At 44.7% G+C, this 26673-nt stretch overlaps 1 protein-coding gene across 4 annotated transcripts in view; it reads right to left on the bottom strand.

The window, feature by feature from the left end:
• Positions 1 to 26673, bottom strand: part of LOC146967037 (sodium channel protein type 5 subunit alpha-like) — a 468832-nt gene that overhangs the window by 213730 nt on the left and 228429 nt on the right. For all 4 annotated transcript variants that reach the window (XM_085763726.1, XM_085763723.1, XM_085763724.1 and 1 more), the window contains one exon: positions 20140 to 20260. In XM_085763726.1, the coding sequence (XP_085619852.1) occupies positions 20140 to 20260 (121 nt within the window). The remainder of the gene's footprint in view (positions 1 to 20139; positions 20261 to 26673) is intronic.

Raw genomic sequence — 26673 nt, 5'->3', positions numbered from 1 at the left:
AAAGATTTCTGGTTTTTGTAAAATGCTAAAATGATTTTTTGAAGAAATATTGAAAGAAAATGGTTTTAGAAGCAGTTTCACTCATTCACTCGAAATGTAAATTAAAGTTATAGCCAGTATAACTCCTGCTATCTCCACCTCAGGTCATTGTGATATTGTTGTGAAGCAGTGGTATTGTTATAATCAGTGGCGGCTGGTGACTGAAAAAATTGGGAAGGACAGAAGGAACACCAGTCCACGGCGTCATGTTATTTTATACTAGTTGACTACTTATCCCTACTTTCTTATAGGCCTATTCAGTGAAAATTAAACAATGTCTTACAAGATTTCTTAAAAACAACATAATTTTATTCAATCCTACTGTTTTCAGATTAACACAGGCCTAATGAAAAAGACAGAGCATTTATCATGCATCATATCATAAAAAAAATAAAAAAATAAAAAATTCAGTGATTTGCCCTAAGCTGGCGTCAAACCCAGATCCCCTGCACCGTAGGCGACGATGCTAACCGCTTCACCAAGAGCCCAAAAGACCCTTAGCAGGTTGGTTAGCAAGTCTTTTATGGGTGAGTGACTTAACCGTCAGTACCGTTAACCGCCATACGCTGTCACTTCTCCTTACTGGTACCTCCTGACTGCTTCTCTATGATATCTCCCAACAGTTTATCTGGAAATTCTCCCAACAGTTTATCCGGAAATCTGCTGATATTTCCTTTAAAATCGATACCAATATCGCTGAAAACTCCATATTTCTTGCATGAGCAGCAGGACTGGGAGTGAAAGTTTGGCGCACATAGCAACAGTAACCAAGGGGGGCTGGAGAACTGTCATTAGAAACAACCTGATGTCAATCTTGTGTTCTGGTTGCTGATTGGTAAGGGAGGACGTCCTCCCTTAGTGCGTCATTTTATGTGTCTTAGCCAATCATAGATCTGCATGAAAAGATCCTAAATGCATTGAGTGAATGGAAGGAGATCCCGCCCCGAGGCGTCTAGAGGAGGACAGAAGCCCTCCGTCCTCCCCTAAGCCCCCACCTTCCTGCTCCCTGCTCCTCACACAGACTACTCTGTCTCCTCCGCCTGCAGGCGGCGCTTTTGAGCTGTTTTAAGTGGATTTAGTGGATTTTCTTCCATAAAAGAGATTACAAAATATATTATTGGGTCGGGTCCGGGCTAATTTTGGCAAATTTAGTGATGGACTTCATAATTTGTAATGAGTGTAAGTGGACAAAAGTTTCAGCAGTATTGAGGCTACATTGTGGTGAAGTTTCAAAACTTTAGCATCTACCGTTGGTTTGGTAGGAATTTTTAAAGTTTTTAAATTTAAACGCTTATTGTGGGGGGGGGGGGGGGGGGGGGGGGCATGTCCTTGGAGTTGAGTAAATCTTGGAGTTGAGTAAATCTGGCGTGGGTTTGGATGTTTCTGTAAAGTTTGGTGAGTTTTCGCCAATAACCCGTTACGCAAATACCGCCATTTTTGACATCGCGCAATGCATTGTGGGTATGCACCGATGCACTCTGGGATTGAAAGCATCCAAACAACACCGCAGCACCGTGCTCCACGGCTCTGACAGACGGGCCACGGCCGCAATGGACACAGAAGATAACTTTAGTAATATGACGGTTAGTCATAAATGTAAACAGAATCAAAATAAAACTAGTGAAACTAGTAAATCAACTTGGAGCTCGAGCGTTTATAAGAACCAGGCGCATATTTGCAACAGGCTACTTATTTTTGCAATGACCAGCACCCATTACTTTCCAAAGTTGGAGGACGCCTTCACGTGAGGACGTGAGGTTTGTCTTAAATGAGCTGTTTTTAAGTGGTTTTAAATCCAAGACCTGAGCTGATTTTTAGTCGCTTTTAGCCTTTTTATATGCACAGCTGCAACTCTGTGTGTTTTTAAGGCCATCAGTGGCTTTTATCTGCTTTTAACACTGCTTGGATTGGACTGCCCTACCGCCTGCACAGCCAGGCTAACAACCACACAGCTAAGCTACATGCTATGGCTACCACCGTGGCCCCGGGAGAACACTACCAACCCGGGAAAGCACACAAAAAGATTACTAACCTGCTGGAGGACATCGACCGGCTCTCCGCTGAGTTAAACAACAAAGAGGCCCTGCTGAGCCAGTTCATCGACGTGGCTCATGAACAGTCACTACGGATCTCCTCACTCTCAGCAGCCCTCCAAGACACCGTGCCCTCCAGTCCACGGCCGTCCTCCTGCTCCACTCCCTGCCAGCGATCATGGGCTGAAGTGGGTGCTCGCGGTCGTAAGAGGACCTCACTCAGGGCCGGCTCGCCTCCCCTCCGACTCTCCCATTGCTACGAGGCTCTACGAGGCTTGCAGCTTGGTGAGGACCCCGGCGATGGTCAGCGCTGGAACTCGGACCTGGCTCAAGTGGCTGCTGCTGCTCCCTCCATGCCACCGACCGATGCGGTCCCCGTAGCTCCCCGCTCCAGCAGCCCGTCTCCCGCGGGCTCCATGGCTTCCTCTCCACCGCTGGAAGCCGCGGCGGCTGCGGCACCGGCTGCTGCTGCGCCCCCCCCACTCAGCCGCACAGACGCCTCCACTGCTGCCCGGTGGTGCACGGAGTCGCTCCACCGGACCCCCGGATCAACAGCTGTCATCCCGGACCGCGACCTCTGTCCTGCGCCGGAGGCTTCTGAAGGAGGCAGTGCAGAGGCGCTCCGGTAGTCTCCTCGGCGGCCAGGCTCAGGATCCTCCTCCCGGGGACGAGGGCACTCCTGGCTCCGTCGGACGACACCGCCTGGAGTTCTCGGGGTCCCCTTCCCTTCTCCCCGGCTCGGCTGCTGCCACGCACTTGCGGTCTCCCACGGCTCGTGCGAGCCATGGTAGACCATGACCACTTTTCCCACCCTCCACCGCAATCTTAGGAGACTCGTACACCCGAGATATCCGCTACATAAACGCCACCACTCACTGCCTCCCTGGTGCCACTGTCCCAGTCATCTTGGACAAACTCCCCGGACTGCTGCGCTCATTCCCATCCTCCATCACCCGGGTGTTGATCCACGTAGGATCAAATGATACGGCCCGTCGCCAGTCCGAGCTGACGAAAAGGGACTTCAACAGCCTCTTTAGTCTTTTAAAAACATGTAACATGTCTGTCTTCATCAGTGGCCCCCTCCCAGCGCGTATCCATGGATCCGAGCGTTTTAGCAGAGTCCTTGCCCTCAGCACCTGGCTTCAGTCCGCATGTAGAATCCACAACTTTGGTTTTATCGACAATTTTAATTTGTTTTGGAACCGCCCGACCCTTTTTAGCAGGGATGGAGTTCACCCGAGCTCCCTAGGCAGCAAGTTGCTTATGGGAAATATTCAGCGCGCTGTCCAAACATCCCCACACGCGTGACTGTTTACCTGTCTAACCCCCTCCCCGCCTTCCTGTCCCCGTCATCTTTCTTCTTCTACGGCTCCCTCCCTCCGTACTCCCTCTGGTAACAGCCCCCCCTACAGGCACCAGCAGCCCACTGCTTCTCACCTATCACCACGGAGGTCTGGATTATGGCACTAATCGGCACCTCCTGGATGTCTCCCCCACCCTGCGAGTACGACCGAGGAAGATTAGAGCCCGATGGATCCGACCGGTGCCTCCTGACGTCAACGGCCCTGGCAGCGTCAGCTGTTCGGCTGACTCCAATCAGCTGTTGCTGCCCCCTTCCAGCTGGCGAGCCCGAACCAGGAGTCGCGGCGCGGACCATCGGAACCTCCGCACTCTGCAATGTGCCTCACCCTCGAATACTTTTAATCTCAAATTGGCTTTGCTGAACGTGAGATCCCTCACTAACAAGACTTTTTTACTGAATGACTTTTTTACCTCACACAAACTGGATTTTATGTTCTTGACTGAAAGCTGGCTCCGTGAAGGTGATCTTGCTCCATTTGCGGAGCTCCTCCCTCCAGGATGTACTTTCCTCAGCTCCCCCCGCACCACCGGCAAAGGTGGAGGACTGGCATCTGTATTGAAATCCACCTTTCACGCCCAGCAGCCTCCAGCTCTCAACGGCTCTAGCTTTGAGCTGCAACTTTTCGAGGTAAAAATCCCTGTGACTGTCCTCTGCGCTGTGGTCTATCGCCCACCGAAATTTAATAAAGACTTTATACAGGACTTTGCAAACTTTGTGTCGGGCATTATCCTCGAGTACGATCACCTTTTAATTGTCGGCGACTTTAATGTGCATGTCTGCTGTGAGACCAGACCACTGGCCAGAGACGTTCTGAATCTAATTGACTCTCTTAATCTCACGCAGTCTGTTTCGGAGCCGACGCACGAAAAAGGCCATATTTTGGATCTTGTACTGTCACATGGACTGGACACAAATAACCGAAATATGCCACATACCTCTTTCCGACCATCTACCTGTCTTATTTTCCCTCTCACTACCCACGCCCCCCACCACAGACACTGCGCCCACTCGCTGTCTCCGTGCTTTTAACACTTCGACTCCTCTGCAGTTTTCTGCTGCCTGGAAAGACTCATATTCCCTGGACAACTCCGGCAACCTCAATGTGGATGCTTGTTTAAAATTGTTTGACTCTCGCTGTACGGAGATCCTAGACTCCATTGCGCCCATGTCGCTAAGGTGCGTAAAACCACAAACTGAGCCGTGGCTGAATGAGTCCACCCGTGCACTCCGACGCGCGTGTAGATGGGTGGAGAGAAAGTGGAAAAAAGACAATCTCCAGATCTCTCGGCATCTCCTACGTGATTGCCTTGTGATTACCAGCAGGCTGTTAAAGCTGCTAAAACTGAATATTTCTCTTCACTTGTTTCAAAAAATGCTCACAAACCTCAGGTTCTTTTTAATGTATTTGACTCACTAGTGAACCCTTGTGATGCAGTCTCTGTTCAACCGTCTGTCTCTCTGTGTGAAGACTTTTTGCAATTCTTTGTCAATAAGATTTCGGTCCTTAGATCCTCACTCCCCCAGCATGCTCAGGACCCCGCAATTCCTATAGCAAGCTCAGCCGTTTTCCACCAGTTTGAGCATGTTTCACTTCCTGCTCTCACTGAAATAGTTCAACACCTACACCCTGCTAACTGCCCATCTGACGGCATTCCATCCCATCTGTTTAAGGAGGTTTTCAGCTCAGTTGGGTCTTTTATTCTGTTTCTTATTAACTTGTGTCTCACCTCTGGTAGCGTCCCAGCTTCCTTCAAGCATGCCACAGTACAGCCTGTTTTAAAAAAGAAAAATTTGGATCCCTTGGTCCTTTCTAATTTCAGGCCAATTTCCAAACTCCCGTTTATCTCCAAGGTCTTAGAGAAAGTTGTTTTTAACCAACTGCAAGAATTCCTACATCAGGCAAATGTTGGTGAACAATTTCAGTCTGGTTTTAAGTCCCTTCACAGCACCGAAACAGCTCTTTTAAAAGTTTTTAATGACCTTCTTTTAAACCTTGATTCTGGTAATTGTGCACTTTTAATGCTGCTAGATCTCACAGCAGCATTCGACACAGTAGATCACACCATTCTCTTGTCACGCCTCGAGCACTGTGTGGGCATTAAAGGTACTGCTCTAGAATGGTTTAAATCCTACCTTGCAGACAGATCCTTCTGTGTATAATTAGGGCAGTTCTCCTCCTCAGTGGCCCCCCTGACCTGCGGGGTCCCCCAGGGGTCAGTTCTAGGCCCGTTACTGTTCTCCCTTTATATGCTACCCCTGGGGTTGATATTTAGGAAACATGGCATCCCTTTCCATTGCTTCGCGGATGATGTGCAGGTATACCTACCAGTAAAGGCCACCTCCAAAGAATCCTTCCATGCAGTGTTCAATTGCATGGCAGACATTAAAACATGGATGGACCTTAATTTCCTAAAATTAAATGAAAACAAAACAGAAATCATTCTATTTGGTCACCCTGACCTGGTCCAGGTCCTTGCCAGTTCCCTTGGCCCACTAGCACCTTACGTAAGTTCCCAGGCCAGAAACCTTGGTGTAATTATTGATGGGGCGTTCAAATTGGACAAGCAGATCAGCTCTGTGGTCAAGGCCAGCTTCTTTCAGCTTCGGCTCTTAGCTAAGGTCAAGCCCTATCTAAGAAGGGCTGATCTTGAAAAAGTCATGCATGCTTTTATTTCATCGCGTTTAGACTACTGTAACTCCCTGTATGTCGGCATCGGCCAATCTGAATTAAACCGTCTGCAGCTTGTGCAGAACGCAGCAGCCCGGCTCCTAACTGGGACAAAGAAACGTGAGCATATAACACCAGTGCTCTCCTCCCTTCACTGGCTCCCAGTTAAGTTCAGGATTGATTTTAAGATTCTTTTATTTGTTATTAAGTCTCTGAATGGACTGGCCCCAGAATACTTATCCAACCTCATTAATGTACATCGACCCCCCAGAGCCCTGAGGTCATCCGACCAGTTGGTTCTGGACGTTCCCCGATCGTTCCTTAAAACCAAAGGCGATCGAGCCTTTGCAGTGGCGGCTCCCACACTGTGGAACTCTCTGCCACTTTCTGTGCGGTCTGCAACGAGCCTCGCTACTTTCAAAACGCACCTTAAGACCTACTTGTTTACTCTGGTCTTTGGCTGAGTTAAGCCACTGTATTTTGGATTTATACTGTATTACTGTTCTCATGTGTATTGCTTATTTGTTCATTTTTCATACTGCTTTGCTTGTATTGCTCGTTGTATTGCTGACTTTTATGCTGTAAAGCACTTTGGCTGGCCTTCGGCCTTTAAATGTGCTATATAAATAAAGCTGACATTGACATTGACATTGACATTATGCACAGAACAAGGAGATCACTGCAGGAACACTGGAACAAAACTACTTTCCCCCCGACATATCTTTATTGACATCAGACAATAAATATGACAGCTTGTTTGTGTTACCACGACACAAGGAGCTGATCAGAGTAGGGGTTTACAATTTACAATTTTGTGTCTTAAGGCTTTTTATTTATTAATTTAAAACAATTCTTATGCTCAGCACAGAAAATCTATAATATAATCTCTGTTGTTACTGTTCAAAAGAGTCAGAATAGAAGGAAGGGTCGGATCGAGAGCAGTATTAATTTACAAGTTTAATCTGCACCAATTAGCCTACACTTTTTCTGAATAAATGTACGGCCACAGGCTACCGGCTCTTCCCTTGGCTCAGTCATCAGAGCTGGGCAGAACACGACCGGACACACCGGGTTCGGATCGAAAACATTTACTAACTCAGACCAGGGTTTTTTCTGAATTATAAATTGTGAGGCGGCCGCCTCGCTGAACTGCGTTAAATACGGATCGAGATCGCGCTGATCCGCTGCTGTTTACTTTCTCTCTGATCGTCTCTATGTTCAGCTGAGGGAATACGCTGCTCACCTGTTGAGCTGAGCATCAGGAGCAAGTTGATAGGGTTTCCTTCGCAGGCCGGAGGAGTCGGTGTTGTTGTTGTTTTTTTTCCCCCTCGGCCTTTATTCTGAAGGGACAGCGGAAAGAGACCGGTAGGCTACGCGCAGATAAAGCGAGGGGGGATTGACACGCAGTTCTATTATTATCTTAAGCTTTCAGGCAACGTTATCACCCCTAAAAATATATATTGGTGAGAAATGATCGAGGAGGAGGGAAAAAAAGACGTGTAAACGGCTATTGATTTTTTCTAAACGGTTATGATTTGTTATCCATGTACCCGTTTACACGTGTAGATGTTGACACTCCTAGATCAGAGCTTCTATTAGTCCAGCACAACCTCGGGTCTCTGTGTTTGTGTGTCTCTGTGTGTCTGTGCACCTGCATGCGAGAGAGCGAGCGGGAGGAGCCGCTGACGACGCTGTAACACAATAATATATTACAATTTGGTCATATACTGTGAACATGTACTAAAATATGTACAGGGGTTCGTCATATTACAGCGGCTATTTTAGTACATGTTCACATCCCTTAATAGTAATATATTATTGTGTTACAGCGTCCTCACCTGTCAGTCAGCGGCTCCTCCAGCTCGCTCTCTCGCGTGCAGGTGCACACAGACACACAGAGACACACAAACACGGGAGCGTGACAGATTGTGCTGGACTAATAGAAGCTCTGATTAGCTCCTTGTGTTGTGGTAACACAGACAAGCTGTCGTATTTATTGTGCATAATGGGTGCTGGTCATTGCAAAAATAAGTAGCCTGTTGCAAATATGCGCCTGGTTCTTATAAACGCTCGAGCTCCAAGTTGATTTACTAGTTTCACTAGTTTTATTTTGATTCCGTTTACATTTATGACTAACCGTCATATTACTAAAGTTATCTTCTGTGTCCATTGCGGCCGTGGCCCGTCTGTCAGAGCCGCGGAGCACGGTGCTGCGGTGTTGTTTGGACGCTTTCAATCCCAGAGTGCTTTGCGGGATGTCCAAGATGGCGGTATTTGCGAAACGGGTTATGGGAAGTATGATTTCCTTGGAAGAAGAAGAAGAAGAAGAAGAAGAAGAGGAAGAAGAAGAAGAAGAAAGAATTCCTAGGAATACAATAGGTTCCTGGCAGCTTAGCTGCCCGGACCCTAATAAATGATTTGGTAAAGGTTTATTTCAACCAGTTACTCTTTCTTAAAAATATGTTGATCTTCCTCTGGCCTCTCAAAAATAGAGGAGGACCAACCTCCTCTGCCTCTATGGACCAGCCTCCACTGGTTATAATATTGTAACAGTATTTATTAACATCTTGGACTGAGCAGTGACTCACTTACACCCAATTGGACACAGCTATTCTTTATATTAAACTATAATCATACCCCAACTATAGTCAACCCTCACATAGCAAACCGCTAAAGAGACGGTAAGGAGGGAATAAAGGGTGCATAGATTGATAGAGGGCAGAAGTAGATTTTTGTATTTCTGTATAATGATTTGTTCTCTAAGAAGAGCCAGAGCCAAGGGGAGAGAATGACTCAGCAGACCTACAACACAACATGACATGACACAACACAACACAACACAACACATTTAGAACACACATAAGTGCAGCTTTGGACAGATATGAATCGAAAAATCGAATTCATGAATATCATTAGACACACACACACACACACACACACACACACGTACGCTCGTGCTCCCATACACACACACACACACACACACACACACACACACACACACACACACACACACACACACACACACACACACACACACACACACACACACACACACACACACACACACACACACACACACAGGAGCTTGGATCTTCTCTTCTCTCTCTTTCCGCTTCTATCGCACAAACAGCCAGTGTTCCCCTGAGGTTGACTGGGGCAGTAACTCACACAAGCACACACTTGGATACAAACCCAGACATGGCTACACAATCCTGTATTAAAACACAATTACACAAGCACACACAGATACAGACCAGAGGTGCACACACTGACACAGAAGCATTACCACACTCACTTTGATGCAAGTTTCAGACAGATCCACGGTTACACAATCTCTCTCTGTCTCTCTCTATCACACACACACACACACACACACACACACACACACACACACACACACACACACACACACACACACACACACACACACACACACACACACACACACAAACAGAGGTTTAGGTTACAGACTCATACTTACAAACACATAGAATGTGAAGAGGAGCAGTACAGATCACTCTAACAAAAATGAACTCAACCTAGTGTCTCTCTGGAAATGGAAACCGATTCAGAAGCAATTGCAATGATGAGTGATGAAGAGATGAAATCTCATATTCTTTTCTAATTTGAGACCATGTTGTAGTAAAGAAAGTTAACCTAAAACCATGTATTCTACATTATTTTGCTATGGGGGAAGAGGTCTCAAAACTGCTAAATAAAACCAAAACAACTCTATCAGTGTTGCTGATTACCAAATAATATGTTCATGTTGCTTGGGTGTATTTTTCAATATTTTCCGTTTTATTTTTAAGTTGATTGGCATTGTTTAGAACAGTGGTCGCCAACCCGTCGATCGTGATTGACTGATCAATCTTGGAGACTGTCCCAGTCGCTCTCGATAATACCGATTGTCTGTAGTTATATGTATGTATGTGTCTTGTAGTTAAAACTACAAGACACTCACAGTGTTCAGTCACAGCCATCACACCGACATGTGTAGCCTACAATAACACAACTGCAACAGTTTTGCCTTCTGATGGCATTGATGCTGCATGAGATAGGACTATAGACTGTAAAAAGAATGGACGTAGCACCGTGACGTCACCCATTGGTTTGGGGGAGTCTGTTTGTGCTCCTACTACGGGCATTTGAACTGCGCCATCTTGGATTTTAGGTGGAGTCTACTTGCCATATTTGGAGAGGTGCTGCGGTTTGCCGGCTGAGAACCCGCCCACTGAACTCGAAGCAACCAATTAACGGCCGGTAAACTGTCTTCAAGTCACAACTTACGACTTTGTAGCGTTCCAGGCAACCCACTCGTGTTTTTCCGACCTGTTTTACCTGTGAAAGTGCACTATAACGGCCACTCGTAACTTGTACCAGATCGTACTGGTACGACTTCACAGGTCGGAAAAACACGAGTTACGAGTTGCCTTGAACGCACCATAACAGTCCTCGTCCCTACGTCACCACATTCACGCGCATCCCTTGGCTGCACACACAGCCCTTCATGCCGTTCTCTCTCCTCATTGGATAAAACTTGTAGGATACGAGAAAAGTTTTCTCCTCGGCTCAGAGCAGAGCAGAGTGACTGACAGACCTGTGTTTCGGTCCAAACACTCTATGTAAGTGATTGCTGTCGAAAGATATAACTATTTAAGACTTATATTAACACAAAAATATCGCTTACCTCTGCTTTAACACCTCTTGCGTTAATTATTATGATCTGTTTTTTTTCCTCATAGAGGTGGGAAATAGGTGTTGTGATGCACTGAAATTAAGTTATTAAGAATGAAAGTATAATGTGAAGACAGGGATGGCCTTACAGTTACAGCAGTTCAGGGGTCACGTGACGATGGCTGGCTGAAGGCTGTGTCTTTGCGGAGCTCCCGCTCTGGTCCCGATATTTTTCAGCCTAAAAGCACCTTATACCAACCTGACTCTACTTTAACGATATTATAACATGGCAAACAAACCTGGCAATCAATATCAGAGAGAAAGACCAGCTAATTTGAGGCAAACTACCCAGTCGAAGATTACTGACCACTCGCCGCGACCTAGCATGGCGGCTACTTCCACTCCGGCAGCTAGCAAGACGGGAGCTAGCAGCATGGACATGTCCGAGCTGGTGCGGAAAGTTACTCAAAACATAAGTGAAATTATGGAGCAGAAGTTTTCAAAACTAACCGACACTTTGGACAAAATCGCCAGCAGCCTGGAAGGTCGGGCTAAACGCATCACTGAAGAGCGGGTCTCCACCGTGGAGGATCAGGTCACCACCCTCACAGCTGGAGGACAAGCAGGTGACCATGGCCGAGCAGATAGATGACGCGGAGAACCGTAGCAGACGCGACAACATACGGATCATAAATCTGAAGGAAGGCACAGAGGGTGAAAATCCTCTGGAGTTCTTTGAATCCTGGCTACCAACGTTGCTCAGTTTGCCCGCCGCAAAGGGGCGCATAAAGATGGACCGCGCACATTGGACCGCCAGACCGAGGAGTGACCGACCCAGACCGGTGATCATCAAACTCCACAACTCCCGGGACAAGCCTCGGATCTTAGCAGCCGCAAGAAAGGCGAGAAACCTGGAACATGGAGGGTCGCGCATCTTCATCCACCAGGACCTGTCCAGCGCGGTTCGGCTGAAGCGTCGCTCTTATAATGATGTGGTCCGAAAGTTTATAGAGAAGGACATTAGATTCATGGTTTCCAGCCAGGCTTGTGTCATGCCAGCTTTATACTAACACGTATAGACTCTTTGTGGTGAGAAACTCTCCACTATGTGGTACTCTCCTGCCAGGACTCTCTTAGACCAAGCTTAGCTCAGTTAAAAGCTTGAAAGCTCTGAAGCTTCTCTATTATAATGTTGGCTTTGTCAAAACTGCCTCTGACTTGATCTTTATGCTCCTCTGTTTTCCTTGTTTACTTCTTTTGGTGGTTACTTTACCATACACCGAATAGTTAGAGAGTTAATATTATTTTAAGTAAGCCTACATGGCTCTGTGTTAGACAGAGGAGCGGACATTTTGCCCAGATTTATTCAGGTGCTATCTAATTATATTGTTGTCAAATTGGGATTGGAGTGGGGGTCTCTTTTTTGGGGGGGTGGATTTTGTGTTTTTGTGTTTGTCTTTTCTCTCTGTGCCCCCCTCTATAGTGATGGCCCCCTTTAGCATCACGTCCCCTTGTAAGACCCCATGGGTATTTGAGACCTATTGAGTTTGTTTTTCTGTTTTGGGTGGGTTCTGGTTCCTCTTGTGCGGTCGTCGTTTGCGGACGACCTCTTTTTTCACATGACAGCTTTATTTTCTTTTCTGTTCTTTTCAGTGTCTAAGAGCTACAGGTTTTTGTGGACACCGATATTCAAGTACATGGGAAGCACACCGTTAAGATGAGTGTCACTAAATGTATTACATGGAATGTAAAGGGAATTAATAATGTAGTTAAGAGACGTAAAATTCTCTCATCCCTCAAAAAGGAAGCAGCCCAGATAGCTTTTATACAAGAGACCCACTTAAGTGACCTTGAACATGTGAAATTAAGAAGAGACTGGGTGGGTCAAGTTTTCTATTCTTCTTTTAATTCCAAAAGTAGGGGTGTGGCAATCTTGCTTCATAAAAGGCTGCCTTTTACACTTGAAAAATGTATAAAGGATCACGAAGGAAGATATGTAATAATTTCAGGTTTCTTCAGGGTTTCCCACAGCGCTTTCCTGTTAAGGCGGCCGCCTTAACAACAAAGAGCTGCCGCTATTCCCCGCCGCGACCACCACCACCCCCACCGTCGGACGAGCGCCTTCATTCATCTCCGCATCTTCTCACACACATACACACCACAGAGAAACGCGCATGCATAACAGCAGCGCGCGTGGTGAAAGCGAAACTTAATACGGCGCGCCAAACCCCCCCCCCCCCCCCCCCGCCAACAGGACAGACACCACCTTAACTAACACATTTTCTGGGGGAAACACTGTTCTTATATGGGGAAAGGCTTATTATGGGATGCATATACTCCCCCAATACATTTGAGGCTTCTTTCAACTCCAAATTAATGGCTGATTTGTCTTCCAGTACATCACCTCTCATAGTTCTGGGCGGGGACCTGAATGCCTGTCTAGAGCCAGAGCTGGACCAGCGCCCCGTGAAATCCTTACGCCCATCTAGAATGGCAGTAGCCACCAAGGCGCTATGCAGTGATTTAAATTTATTTGATGCTTGGAGAATATTGAACCCGAAAATGAAGGATTACACATTTTTCTCCCGTCCACATAACTCCTTTTCAAGGATTGATTATTTTCTCACCTCAAGAGAAGCATTGGATAGAATTAGAACATGTAGTATAAAAACTATGGCACTCTCTGATCATTCTCTTGTCGGTCTGGAACTTACACCTCCTTATTATGACCCTGCCACACGTCACTGGCGGCTCAACCCCTCTTTGCTTAGTAATCCCACCTTTGTATCTATGTTAGAAGAACAACTGGCACTCTTTTTCTCTACAAACGATACACCTGAGGTTTCAGCTTCTACATTATGGGAGACAGCGAAAGCTTATATAAGGGGAGTTATTATATCTTACACCTCAGCTAAAAGGAAAGAAACGATCAAACAACAATTAGAGCTTGAATTCCAAATTTCTGTTCTAGAAAGGGAGTTTAAACAGTCACTCTCTAATTCATCTCGGCTGAAGCTGGATGCAGCTCGCTCTGCCCTTGATAACCTTCTTACACAAAAAGCAGAAACTGCAATTTTCTATGCTAGGCACCGATTATTTGAGTCTGCTAATAAACCAGGGAGACTCCTGGCTCGCCTGGCAAGGGGCAGGGTTGAATCTAATGTCATCCCATCATTGAAAGATGATAAAGGAGTTACATTTTTTGAAAATAAACATCTGGTTAATATCATGAAAAGTTTTTATCAAAATTTGTACTCTCCAGAAAGCCCGAGTGACACTGGGGACCAGGCCAGATTTTTGAACCATCTAGATCTCCCAACACTGTCAGCTGAGAGCAGGGACCTTCTTTGCCATCCGGTCACTAAAGAGGAGGTTTTTGAAACAATTAAATCTTTACCAGGTGGGAAAGCCCCAGGTCCCGATGGATTCTGCCCAGAATTTTATAAGAAAATGGCCAAATTGGTGGTGGAGCCTCTTACCAGAATGTACACAGAGTCCTTTGAACGTGGCATATTACCGCCAACACTCAATTTGGCCAATAGAGCTTTAGATGCAGCTAAAGCATTTAATAGAGTGGAATTTGAATATTTGTTTGAAGTTCTTCAGAAGTTTGGACTTGGGCCTGAATTTATTAAGTGGGTTTGGCTGCTCTATAGCGCCCCCATGGCAAGAGTGCTGGTTAATGGCTTCGCCTCTGAGGCCTTTCACCTTGGTCGAGGCACAAGGCAGGGCTGCCCCTTGTCCCCTCTGCTATTTGCTCTGGCCATCGAGCCATTAGCTGAGGCAATAAGATGTGCAGATAACATTTTTGGTGTCAGTCTCTGTGGAACTATTCATAAACTGGCACTTTATGCAGATGATGTTGTTCTCTTTTTGACTCAACCTGAAACTTCTGTTCCAGCCCTCATCTCCACTATACAATTATTTGGCAAGTTCTCAGGTTACAAAATTGATTTCGACAAATCTGAAGCACTGCCGTTGGGCGACTTTGGGGATAAGGGTGCAATACCCAATTTTCCCTTTAAATGGTCTGATTCTGGTTTCACATATTTAGGTGTTAAGATCTCTGCCAACCTAAACAACCTGTGTAAGCTAAATTTTTTCCCCATTGTGTCCTCAATTAAAAGTGACTTACTCAGGTGGTTTGACCTCCCCCTCTCCTGGACGGGTAGAGTGAGTTTAATCAAAATGAATGTTCTCCCGAGAATCCTGTACCCAATGCAGATGCTCCCTTTGAAGATAAATAATTCTGTTTTCTCTGATATTGATGAAGATATTTCTAAATTCATCTGGCATGGGAAGAAACCGCGTCTCAGTTTGAAAACGCTGCGGCTACCCAGGGAGAGTGGAGGTCTCTCATTGCCTGACTTTAAAACTGGTCATGTCATATGCGTACAGTGTTTGGATGGCTGAAACATTTTATGGATCCTGCACAGGAAACCCACATTGATGCTTGGCACTGCCCCTTATTGTCTCCACTTAGCCTTGTAGTTAATGAGAAGTCTTTGCTCCCTGTCGAGGTCAAGATCAGTCCTATTATGATGAACACAATCAGAACATGGGAGAGGATTGCGAAGCCCACTCAAAGTAAAGGTCCCTCACCAGCTTTTCAACCTATTATTCAGAATAACGCATTTCCCCCAGGACTTGATACAAATATATTCCAGTGCTGGTATGATCATGGTATTAAAATTGTTGGATATTTGTTTGAGAGGGACGAACTGTTGTCTTTCGAACAAATTCGGCCAAATTTGGTGTACCATCTCAACATTTTTATGGTTACCTCCAGGTCAGACATTTTATTAAGAGCCTAGGTCTCACTGAAGCCCAACCAATAACCTTGGCCATTGACTCGTTTTTGTTACAATGTCAACATAACAAGAAAATTATTTCCCATTTCTATAGGAAACTACAGTCCCTCAATCTATGTAATATTGATAAAATTAAAGGTTTATGGCACAGGGACCTGGCAATTGAGTTTGGGGAGGAAGCATGGTCAGATGCAATAGCATCAATAGGCAAGATCTTTTTATGCAGCAGACTAACTGAGAGCCAGTATAGGATCCTTCATAGATTACAACGCACGCCCCAGTCCTTGAACTCTTTTTATCCTGAAATTTCTCCCCTGTGTTGTAAATGCAAGCAGGAGGTTGGGTTTTACATACGTTGTATCTGGCGCTGCCCTTTGATATTTAAATTTTGGGAAAAAGTCTCACAGGAAATCAACTTAATTCTTGTTAAGAACATACAAATAGTTCCTGGTTTATTTTTACTTAATCTTTCAGGAGAGGGAGTCTCCTTGTCAAATGTCCAGCAAAAACTCCTGTACAAGTTACTTCTTCTTAGCTCGGAGATGCATTTTATTTCAGTGGATCAAGCCCAGACCCCCATCGGTTAACCAGTGGTATGGAGAGATATTTAAAGTTCTGCCAATGGAGCGTCTGAGTTCAGTTTTAAAGGGGAATGAGAGTTATTTTGATAAGTTGTGGGCTCCCTTTTTGAACGGGTCCATGGCACTGGTCCGACCTCCCATTAGTCCGACCTCCCATTGGTTCGAACTCCCATTGGTCCGACAATCGGAGTAATGAGGGTTCGAACTAATGGGAGGTCCTCATTAGATCGAACTGGACTAGTTATTAGTCCAACTCCATTTTTACCGTTCACTATGCATTTATATCATTATTCATATAGGCTAAACCTGTCAATAAGACACACGTGGAAGAAGAGGTGCAGTTTATTGTGTTTCACCAACGAGGAGCTGTCATTACGCACGACTTTTACGCACTGCTGCGCGCTCATTAGTGTCCGTAATTAAACCTTGACACTCATATCAAATCAAACTTACATTACAGACAGGTGGTTTGGGTTCTCTGTCTCTCTCTCCCACTCCGAACAGACAGACGGACGCAATCAGAAAGGAAACAGAGGCTGCGCATTGATCCTTTTTTCCTTTCTGGGATCAAACGGATCATGTGCATAATTAACTGCAAAACAAGCACTTCATATTAATAACATATAACGCTCATTATGCTTCCAGCCTGTCTAGCCTCTACCTGGTGTTTTTACTAAACTTAACCAACTCCTTTCTTCATTGCCTGAACCTAACCAAAGCGAAATTTACTTTTTTCTCTCTCTTTCTCAGTCTGCTGTCAGCAGCAGCGGCGGCTGCAGCAGGCTCGCGCCCGTGAAGTGAGCTCAAGCCTGGTTCAGCCGTGCTCGAGCGGAGGGGGGGAGAGAAAAAAAAGTGTATTTCTTTTACTCTGTACTCTAGGAGGGGGGGGGCTTTGATTATCAGTTTACACATCTTGATCAGCATTTATGATGGTTGTGCGCGATCTGACATGATCTGGCTCTCTGACTGAATATGGTGATATTCTGGGCCGCGCGTGTATGTGTGTGATGTGCGTAGAGAGAGAGAGAGAGAGAGAGAGAGAGAGAGAGAGAGAGAAAGCTGCATGCTCCTATCAATGGAAGAGCTTGTCACAAAGTAGCGATGACAGTTCGAACTAACGGGACCACCCATTGGTTCGACCTCCTATTGGTCCGACTTGTGGTTGATTTTGTCGGAGTAACGGGAGGTCGAACCAATGGGAGGTCGGACCAGTGGGTATTTTGTCGGAGTAACGGGAGGTCGAACCAATGGGAGGTCGGACCAATGGGCAGTTCCCTTTTGAACCGCCTACCGGGTGATGTAGCAGACTTAGTACGTAGAGGCCGCTGTAATGTAGATTGGCGCCCCCCCTTGCACCTCTGTATCTCCCTAATGCTATCTCTCAAGTGTTGATTCTGCCGTATTGATATGGCTGCACAGTCCCTGTTCCATGTATAATGCCTAAACTGTAAACTCTCTCAGAACATTCCATGTAAGGTCCATTATAGTATTGTTATTCTTGTGTTTTTTCTACCTGTATATTTTATTTTATTTTATTTATTTACTTTGTTTTATTTTTGCCTCTTTTTCTATGTCATTCAGTCTGTGATAGGTTTTTACTTGCCCCTGCTGTCATGTATGTTCTCTGTTCTGTGTTTGTTTAAAAATGAATAAAATACAGTTACAGCAGTTCTTGGTGGCATCAATTTGAAAGCTCGAGCGAAGTGTTTGATGTAATTCAATAACAGTTAAGGTCTTTGCACACTGACTCCATTTTTTTCGCGTGCGTTTTTCGTATCCGTCATCCGACAAAAAAATAACGTGCAGGCTCCTTGCACACTGAGTCCGTTGCGTTTTATTCACATGCGTTTTTATTCTGTGTTCCAAATTTCGGAGAGGGAGACAAAAATCGTCACGCAGTGATGCACTTTGTGGTTCTCTCACTTGTTGAGAAATGAAAGAGAAACATTAAAATATTGTGTCCATCCTGAGAGGAGCCAATAGCGAGGGGATCTGCTGCTTAATGAGCAGCGGAACTATCATGATCACTTCAACAGTTTATTTTAGGATGTCAGTGGTCCAGTTTGATAGATATTGATTATTAGCTCACACAGTAAACAGAAGACGACCAGTTTCCATGACCCTGAACAGCGGCTGGCGCACCCACACACACACACAGCGGTGAACAGCGGCTGGCGCACGCACACACACACAGACACACACTCAGACATGAAAACAGGTCATGGGTCAAAGAGGTGAGAAGGATCCGACCCCTCTAGGGGGTTCCGGGGGCATGCCCCCCCGGAAGAAAAATTTGAATATTTCATATTTGAAAGCATCAATCTGATGCATTTTGAGAAGAAATTATTCAAGCAGAACTACAAGACAGTATGAGTGTATAATAAAGTATGGTCACATTATGCTATATAACGTTATTGTTACGATACCAACATGTTGGTACCGGTATTGGTACCAACATGTTTTTTGATACTTTTCCAAATACAAAGAGAACACAAAAAATGTCATTATTGACTTTATTTTAGAAGAAAATCTTAGAACTATTATGCATCAGTAAATAATCAATCACTGCTGCTGCAGGATTAAAATTGAAATTTCCATCGATATTAATCTGAACTCTTCCTAAATTAAAACATTAGTGGTCTGTCTAAAAATGAATATCAACTTCTTTGCATTATTTGAGGTCTGAAAACACTGCATCTTTTTTTGTTATTTTAACCAGTTGTAATTTTTGGGAGAAATTGTTATCAGTAGTTTATAGAATGAAACACAAACGACCATTTTACTCAAACACACACCTATTGTTTCCCATACGTAGACCAATGTGGTGCAGCGCCACATAATCAAGACCAAGCCACAAATTCACACTGCTTTTTTTTCTTCTTTTTTTTCCATCAACGCATCTCCGCATAGCGCTCTTTCTCTGTTCACTCACTCACACACAGAGAGAGAGAGAGAGAAGCGCACATGCATACTAGTGGTGGTAAAAACGAAACTTATCAACCAACTTGCATTAATTAACGAGTCTGTGGCGGCCCGTCTCTCTCTAGCGCGCTGGTGCACACACACACAAACACAGGCACATGGACAAGTCGCGCTGTAACGGCTCAAATTACAATGTGGCGACTTCGCAGCGGCGTCACCGCTGCCGCCGCTCTGGACTGCACACCACAACCCAATCAGGTGCTCTCGCGCTTGTGGGTGTTTTCTTCTTCTTCTACTTCTACTTTGTTTCTCTTCTCAATTAAAGGCTCTCGTAATCTATACTCCCGATCACTTGCCACTTGACCCCCCCCCCCCCTCAAAAATATTTTCTCATCGGATCTGCACGATTCACGTAGGTCATCTATTTTGGTTTCAAAACGGCGAATTTCGCCGAAAGGTGAGTGATTTTCATGCCTGCACACTCAGCGGTGATCCCCCCCCCCCCCCCCCTCTCCCTCTCCAGCCTCGAAACTCTGATGTGATTGGTCAAAAGGCTTTTCACGGATGCGAAAAACGCATTAAATCGAACCCGTTCTGAAAACTTTTATGATGGACGAAAGTTTCGGACTCGGTGTGTAAACATGATCGACACAACATGAGGTCGAATTTATTTTTTGACATGCGGCAAATTCGGACGAAAAAAACGGACCCAGTGTGCAAAGGCCTTTAGGCCTGATAAAATGCCTCAAATTATATATACAATCTGGACAGCCGTTTACTGTCAATGTTTCAATAGGTACAGTAGATCTTGCCTGTCAACAAGGCTGAGGTCAGGGATCTTGGGCCTAAAAAGGTTGGTGACCACTAGTTTAGAAGATGTGTTGTATCTTTTGTTTTTAGTTTAGGTTAGTTTAACCCACACTGCTTAAATATTGGTTGATTTGGTGAAAATTGATTCCTGGTGTAGAAAGATGGTTCTTGACCGGAAATTCAAGTCCATGAATCAAAGTGAGACACTCCATGTTTAAAGGTTGCTCCTCACCTTCCATGGCGTCTGTGAGGTAGCTGGCTGCGCTGAGTGCCCTCCCCCTTCGCTCTGAGTCCTGTCCGGATGAAGGCCGCGGTAACAGCATCGTACTGAGCTCTGTGGTGGATGTGGGGACCTGAGCAAAGGAAAAGAGGAGGTCATTTATTTCTATTATGTTCTTTATAATTAAATATAATCAGTCACAATACAAATCACAGAGAGGTCTCTCAATAATGTACAGTAAATGTTTATTGTACTGTTTATTATAAGACATGCACACATAAACTTGCATACATGCTGTGAACGCCACCAAAATACATATTCAATGTTCAAGTATCAGCTGTTATCCACCAACCCATTGCCATGGTAATAATGTCTCTCTCACACATGCACAGATATGTCAGGTCTAGTGGGTCATACTTGATGCAGCAATTTCTTTGTGTGTTTGTGTATGTGAGAGTGTGTATGCTTCCTGTCACCAGGTCAACAGATACGCAGATGATAACTGGTGTTCCATGAAGTGTTTAAAGCTTTAACTTCTATTCCTCTCTTGAATTTAGTTGTCACCTGCTCTACTAAAAGCTCAAATTAAAGTAAATTATCAATACATACTCAACAAAATGATCTATATTTTCTCGATCATGATGAATTGTGGGTGGTGACTTGGTCGCAATGCACATGAAATTTCCCTGTGGAGTTTTTTCTGGGCAAATCCATCTGGGAGGAAAACACAGGGCAGACTGAGAGCACACTAGAGGGATTTCCCAGCAGGCTTGAAAACATGGCAAGGCAAGTTTATCTGTACTGTATAGCCAGTGGCGGCTGGTCAATAGAGGGCGCTCGGGCGCCGCCCCCCCTGATGAAAAGTGAATTTTAATGATTATTATTTTTTCCGAAATAATAATTTAAAATTAATATTTTTTCTTATTGTACCTGTGAATGTGATAGGAATTCTTAAAATCGAGCTGTATATAAAATAAAACCATTATTTAGAGGCTAATTTGCCTACAGGTTCATTTACTGTCTCTGTTATATCTATCGCTCTGTGTCTGGGGCGCTGCAGAAGTCGCCCGAGCAGTGTACCGGCTCAGCCAATCAGTGACTGTTGCTAAGTAAAAAATATACGGAGCAACAGGTAATTTAGCCAATCAGCGTCGTCGGATTTTATGCCTTTGGGGCGCAGAAAATATCGCCCCAAACCAAACATTTTGGTCTCCCGTGGCAACCAGAAATCGGGGGGGGAAATTAACCGAGGAGCTGTCCTCGGTACCAGGATGGCTATGGAGTTTTCATCAGTTTCTGTTTCCCGTATAATTTACTTTTTAAAAAAAAACAACAACAAAAAACAGTGAGGACAGATACCACACGGACTGTTACTGGAGTTAGAGACCTATTTATCTGAACAGATTACAAAACATGAACTCTCAAGGGACATGAACGGTGCTGTCAGCTAACGTTAGCCAAGCTAGGCAGGACTAGCAGCAGAGCTTCACAGCTGGATGAAAAACACAGATTCACGGTGAGGAAATACAACGAACAGGTGGATAAAACTCTGTGGGCCGGTGGCGGGAGGCTGCTATGATGCGACAGGAGGCCGTAGTGTGTGAGGAGCACCGGAGGAGACTGTTCTTTCTTGATGCTCGGAGCCAACTTCTGGACTACATGCTGTTGGTTCGTCCGCGGTGCATTCACAGCTCATCCGAGAGCGTTTTTATTAGTTCATCCAGCTTCTGGGACACTGGACTGGACACTGTTATTCCTGAGTGACACCAGGGGAAACTAATCACCCAGGCTGTGACAGGACGTCTGTGATGCGGAGCATCAGGCTGCAGCGCACTGTTCAATGGGTCTCATTCATGAAACGTGAGCAGCACGGATTTATGTGTAGCCTAAACCCTGAGCAGCGCAAATTTACGTGGATTTCCGCATTCATCAATCTTTTAGTAGTGCTGATTTTTTCGTAGCTACTCACAAAATCTACACCTGCTCCAAACTGTGTGTAGCGCTTGTGTAAATGTAGGAATGCAAATAAAAACTGCTTGTCACTGTTGAAAATTACAATTTTAATCTGTATTACTCTCTCTCATGTTCAAAATACGCCGACGCCTTTGAAACACGTAATTTAAACATGACAAACAATTAGAAATATTTGGAGAGAGAGACGTTTTAGGGATCGGACACGCACAAACACGTCAAGGCTCCATCTAATGATGATAATAATCTGATATAAAACCGGAAAAAACTTCGCTTGGTGGACGCACACTTCACCCTGCGCAGCAGCGCAGTCGGCACCGGTTTGGATGGAGCTGTGACAGACGGCTGGTGCTTCTGTAACAATATAACCTGCCTATATAACTTCATGTGTTGATACAACCATGCTCCTCTACAGCTGAGGCTGTGAAGAGCCTCCTCCTCCCGTCGCTGCTGTAGCTCTGTAGTTGTGTGTATTTTTTTTTTTTTTTCATGTTTCATATCGAACTATTCTGGCTTTACTTCTTAAACGGTTCTTTAATCAACCAATGATAGGCCTACTTAATTCACTACATCTGTTTCTTCCCTCCAGCCTTTGACCTGTCCCAGTCACACCACCACTAACAGAAGAGAGTTAAATATTTTTTCTGGACTCCACTTCACCCAAAATGACTTTGATCCGTGATCTCTCTTTTTTTTTTCTCTCTCCCTCTTTCCTCGTTTGCGTCATGGCCGCAGGTGAGCAGGGTGCACCTACCTCCTAATATGGTGGTCAGGATCTCCTTATATGGCTATTCATGTATGGAGATCTATGCTAATTGCTGATCACCGGGGGCGTGTTGTTAGTTTACGATGGGTTGGCATTCATGAAGTTACACACGTGTTTATGATCAAATCTGAGTTTACCGCACCGTTCATGAATCCGGAGTAGAGTTTTAGTAACGTGAGCTTTTATGTGCAAATCTACACACAGATTTACTCACGTTTCATGAATGAGACCCAATATGTTTACAGGTGTGACCAGTAAGTTACGTTCATAGTTAGACTCGTCATCAAACCTGATAATGCAGCAGTTAAGTTAACATCTCACATCAGCAAGGTCAGACCAAACTTAATCACGTTATGCTCCTCATATATAATAGTGTTCCTGTCACACTTTGTCTATAGTTAACATTAATCACTGTTGTAGGTTACATCATACACATGCCTTTTAATAACAATATTTTTGTATTAAGAGTAGGCCTATTTGCTAATATATTTCACGTCCACTGTGTGCCACCAGTGAAAGACAACTGTTTGTTCATTGTCATTATCTGTCAAACTGCTGATTTATGAAGGCAAATAAATAATTAATGTTTATCCCTAAAAATGGGTTTTGGGTTCTTTTATCAAGATGGTCACCAAAAACTTCAGGGACGAACAGCCCCACCTAGAATATTTTTCACCAGCCGCCACTGTGTATAGCCCATATTTATAAACAGTTTGTCTCAAAGGGCTTTACACGGCATCATAACAACATCCTCTGTCCTTAGACCCTCACATCCACTGAGGAAAAACTCCCAAGAAAAAAAAGGGAGAAACCTCAGGGTGAGAGACAGAGGAGGGATCCCTCACCCAGGACGGACAGACGTGACATAGATGTTGTATACAGGAAAACAGTTTACAACATGGAATAGCGAATCACATTGAAAATGGGATAGTTCAGTCAAAGAGGAGCTGATTGGTGGATAGGCTGGGCCATATACAGGGAAAGCAGGGAGAGCAGGCCAGCTTAATCTGAGATTCAACAAGCCGGTTGGGTTTTACTGTAGGCTAATTACAGGCAGTTTATCACCAATAAACACAGTACCTAAATGAGGTGGGTGAGTGACTTGGCTAACATCACTGCTGGCCTGCCTCTGCTGCTGCTGCTAACCTGCTAACCTGCTAACATTCACTGCTGGCCTGCCTCTGCTAGGGGAGCATACGTCAGTCCGACTGCCCACAAGTCCGACGGCTCATTTCTCCGACTACCCATCCTACAGTGTTAAGGTTAGGTTTAGGGTAAGGTTAAGGGTTAGGGCTACTTAAGTCGGAGAAGTGGGAGGTCGGACTGATGGACGCAAAAATAAAGAAATGTATGGTCGGAGTCGGAGAAATGGGTGGTCGGAGAAATGGGTAGTCGGACAGACGTCATGCGCCCCCTCTGCTGCTGCTGGGCTGTTAAAGTCTCTGCTGCTAACCTGCTAACCTGCTAACATCACTGCTGGCCTGCCTCTGCTGCTGCTGCTGCTGCTGGGCTGTTAAAGCCTCTGCTGCTAACCTGCTAACCTGCTAACATCACTGCTGGCCTGCCTCTGCTGCTGCTGCTGGGCTGTTAAAGTCTCTGCTGCTGCTGCTGCTGGGCTGTTAAAGCCTCTGCTGCTAACCTGCTAACCTGCTAACATCACTGCTGGCCTGCCTCTGCTGCTGCTGCTGGGCTGTTGAAGCCTCTGCTGCTAACCTGCTAACCTGCTAACATCACTGCTGGCCTGCCTCTGCTGCTGCTGCTGCTGCTGGGCTGTTAAAGCCTCTGCTGCTAACCTGCTAACATCACTGCTGGCCTGCCTCTGCTGCTGCTGGGCTGTTAAAGCCTTTCCTGCTAACCTGCTAACATCACTGCTGGCCTGCCTCTGCTGCTGCTGCTGGGCTGTTAAAGTCTCTGCTGCTAACCTGCTAACCTTCTAACATTCACTGCTGCCCTGGCCATGGCCAAAGCAGACACACTCTACCTTACTGTTGTGCTCCTCATCATAATCTCCTCCTCTCACTGTACATGCAAGCACTCTCCCTGCTACGTTCTGCGCATATCACTGCCCACCTCAGTAACATCAAGCGACTATGTATTTGATAGAGACTCTAATTTTATGATAACCAGATTACTTGGGCTTCCTTTGAATGGAACCAGGTTTCTTATTTTACCTCTTATGGCATGTCATATAATGAGATCACTACAAAGAATGACTTTGCTGCCTTCTGGCATTATTGTGCAATCTAAAAAGAAACCCTATGGCTTTCTGTCACCTTTGTGTCGGGCCCTGATTGTCTTACTTTTAATTCTGTCTGGAAATGTTCATGTGCACCCTGGTCCGGCTGTTATTTCCAACCCTAATCTTGTTACTGACCTCGGCCCTGATGCCAACCTGGGTCCGAAAGACATCAGTTTCACTGACTTTTGCACCCGTAAAGCTCTGGGTTTTCTTCATATAAATTCCAGAAGCCTACTACCCAAGATTGATCAGCTAAAAGTCTGGACACATAGCTCCAATCCTGATATGGGTCATTCCGCCAAAAGAGTGCCATTTGCTCATTGTAACTCTTAAAAATTAAACTTCATTTTTCATTCCATTTCAGTATAGAATTTTTTAATATACACATTTACTCATTCAAAATGAGTACTGGTCAATCTCAGGCTACTTTATTTAATTTATTGCTGCTTTTATCATTGCATTTTTGAAGAAAAAGTAACAGCAATGAGGGTAACAGCAATGAGTTTTTAGCATATAATCAGCAATTGTGTGAAATCTAGCCAAATAGCATCTATACTAATAGCTTGAGCACACAGAGCACATTCTTAGGATTTAACTGAATATTTTACTTTTGATATCAACAAACACTGTCTAGAGATAATTTAGGTAACAGGAATGAGTTTTAAGAGTGACGGACCCTGACATAGCTACAATATCATTCAATTTCAGGAAAAATAAATTACAGAATTTAATGTTGGTCTTCCCATGACTTTCAAAAGACCTAAATGATGTCACTTCCAGCAGAACATGTCACTGGTGGAATGGTCCAAAACTTTTAGAGTGTAGAATGTGTCCGGGTAACAGCACTGAGTGAAAACCTGGGGACGGGACTAAAATGTGAATTTTAACCAAAATATAATTAGGTTTTAATTTAAAAAATGTTATATAAGTGTAGATATAATATTAAGTCACACTAATATGCAAAAAAAATTAGATTTTAGAAGGATTTTATTCATAATGCATTGTGGTAAACTATAGCGTTTGGCTCTGGGGACATGCAACAAAGGCTATGTTTCAGTGCTTTGAAAGCCTTTTTTATAGTAATTAAAAATTATATATCTTTAATTTCTACAGTGATTCATGTGTATGGTGCTTTGTTTATTAATTAAATGCAATTTATATTATATTATTACATGTTTTTATACATTTAATATGCTGGGGACAGAAATGGCACTCTTTTGGTGGAATCGCCCATATATTAGTTGTCACCGAATCATGGCTAAAAAAATCTGTGCCTGACTCTGCTGTTGATATCACAGGTTATAATGTTTTTCGACAAGACAGGTCTTCTAAAGGTGGCGGGGTTGCTATTTTTGTTAAAGAACAGGGTTGTCCTGATGGGGGATCTCAATTGGGACATGCTCAAACCCCCCGCCCAAGTCCTAAACCAATGGGACTCTCTTAACCTCTCTCAGATCATCGCCACTCCCACCCGTTATGATCCCAAAAACCCGGATAAGGCTACTCTTATTGATGTCATTCTCACTAATAACCCGGACAGATTCTGCACTGGTGTCTTCTGCAACGACCT

The sequence above is a fragment of the Trachurus japonicus genome, chromosome 20 (genome assembly GCF_045865225.1).
Source record: "Trachurus japonicus isolate A0001 chromosome 20, Traja_1.0".
Taxonomy (NCBI): domain Eukaryota; kingdom Metazoa; phylum Chordata; class Actinopteri; order Carangiformes; family Carangidae; genus Trachurus; species Trachurus japonicus.
The sequence above is the reverse complement of the archived record's forward strand: the minus strand, read 5'-3'. Positions and strand labels throughout refer to the sequence as shown.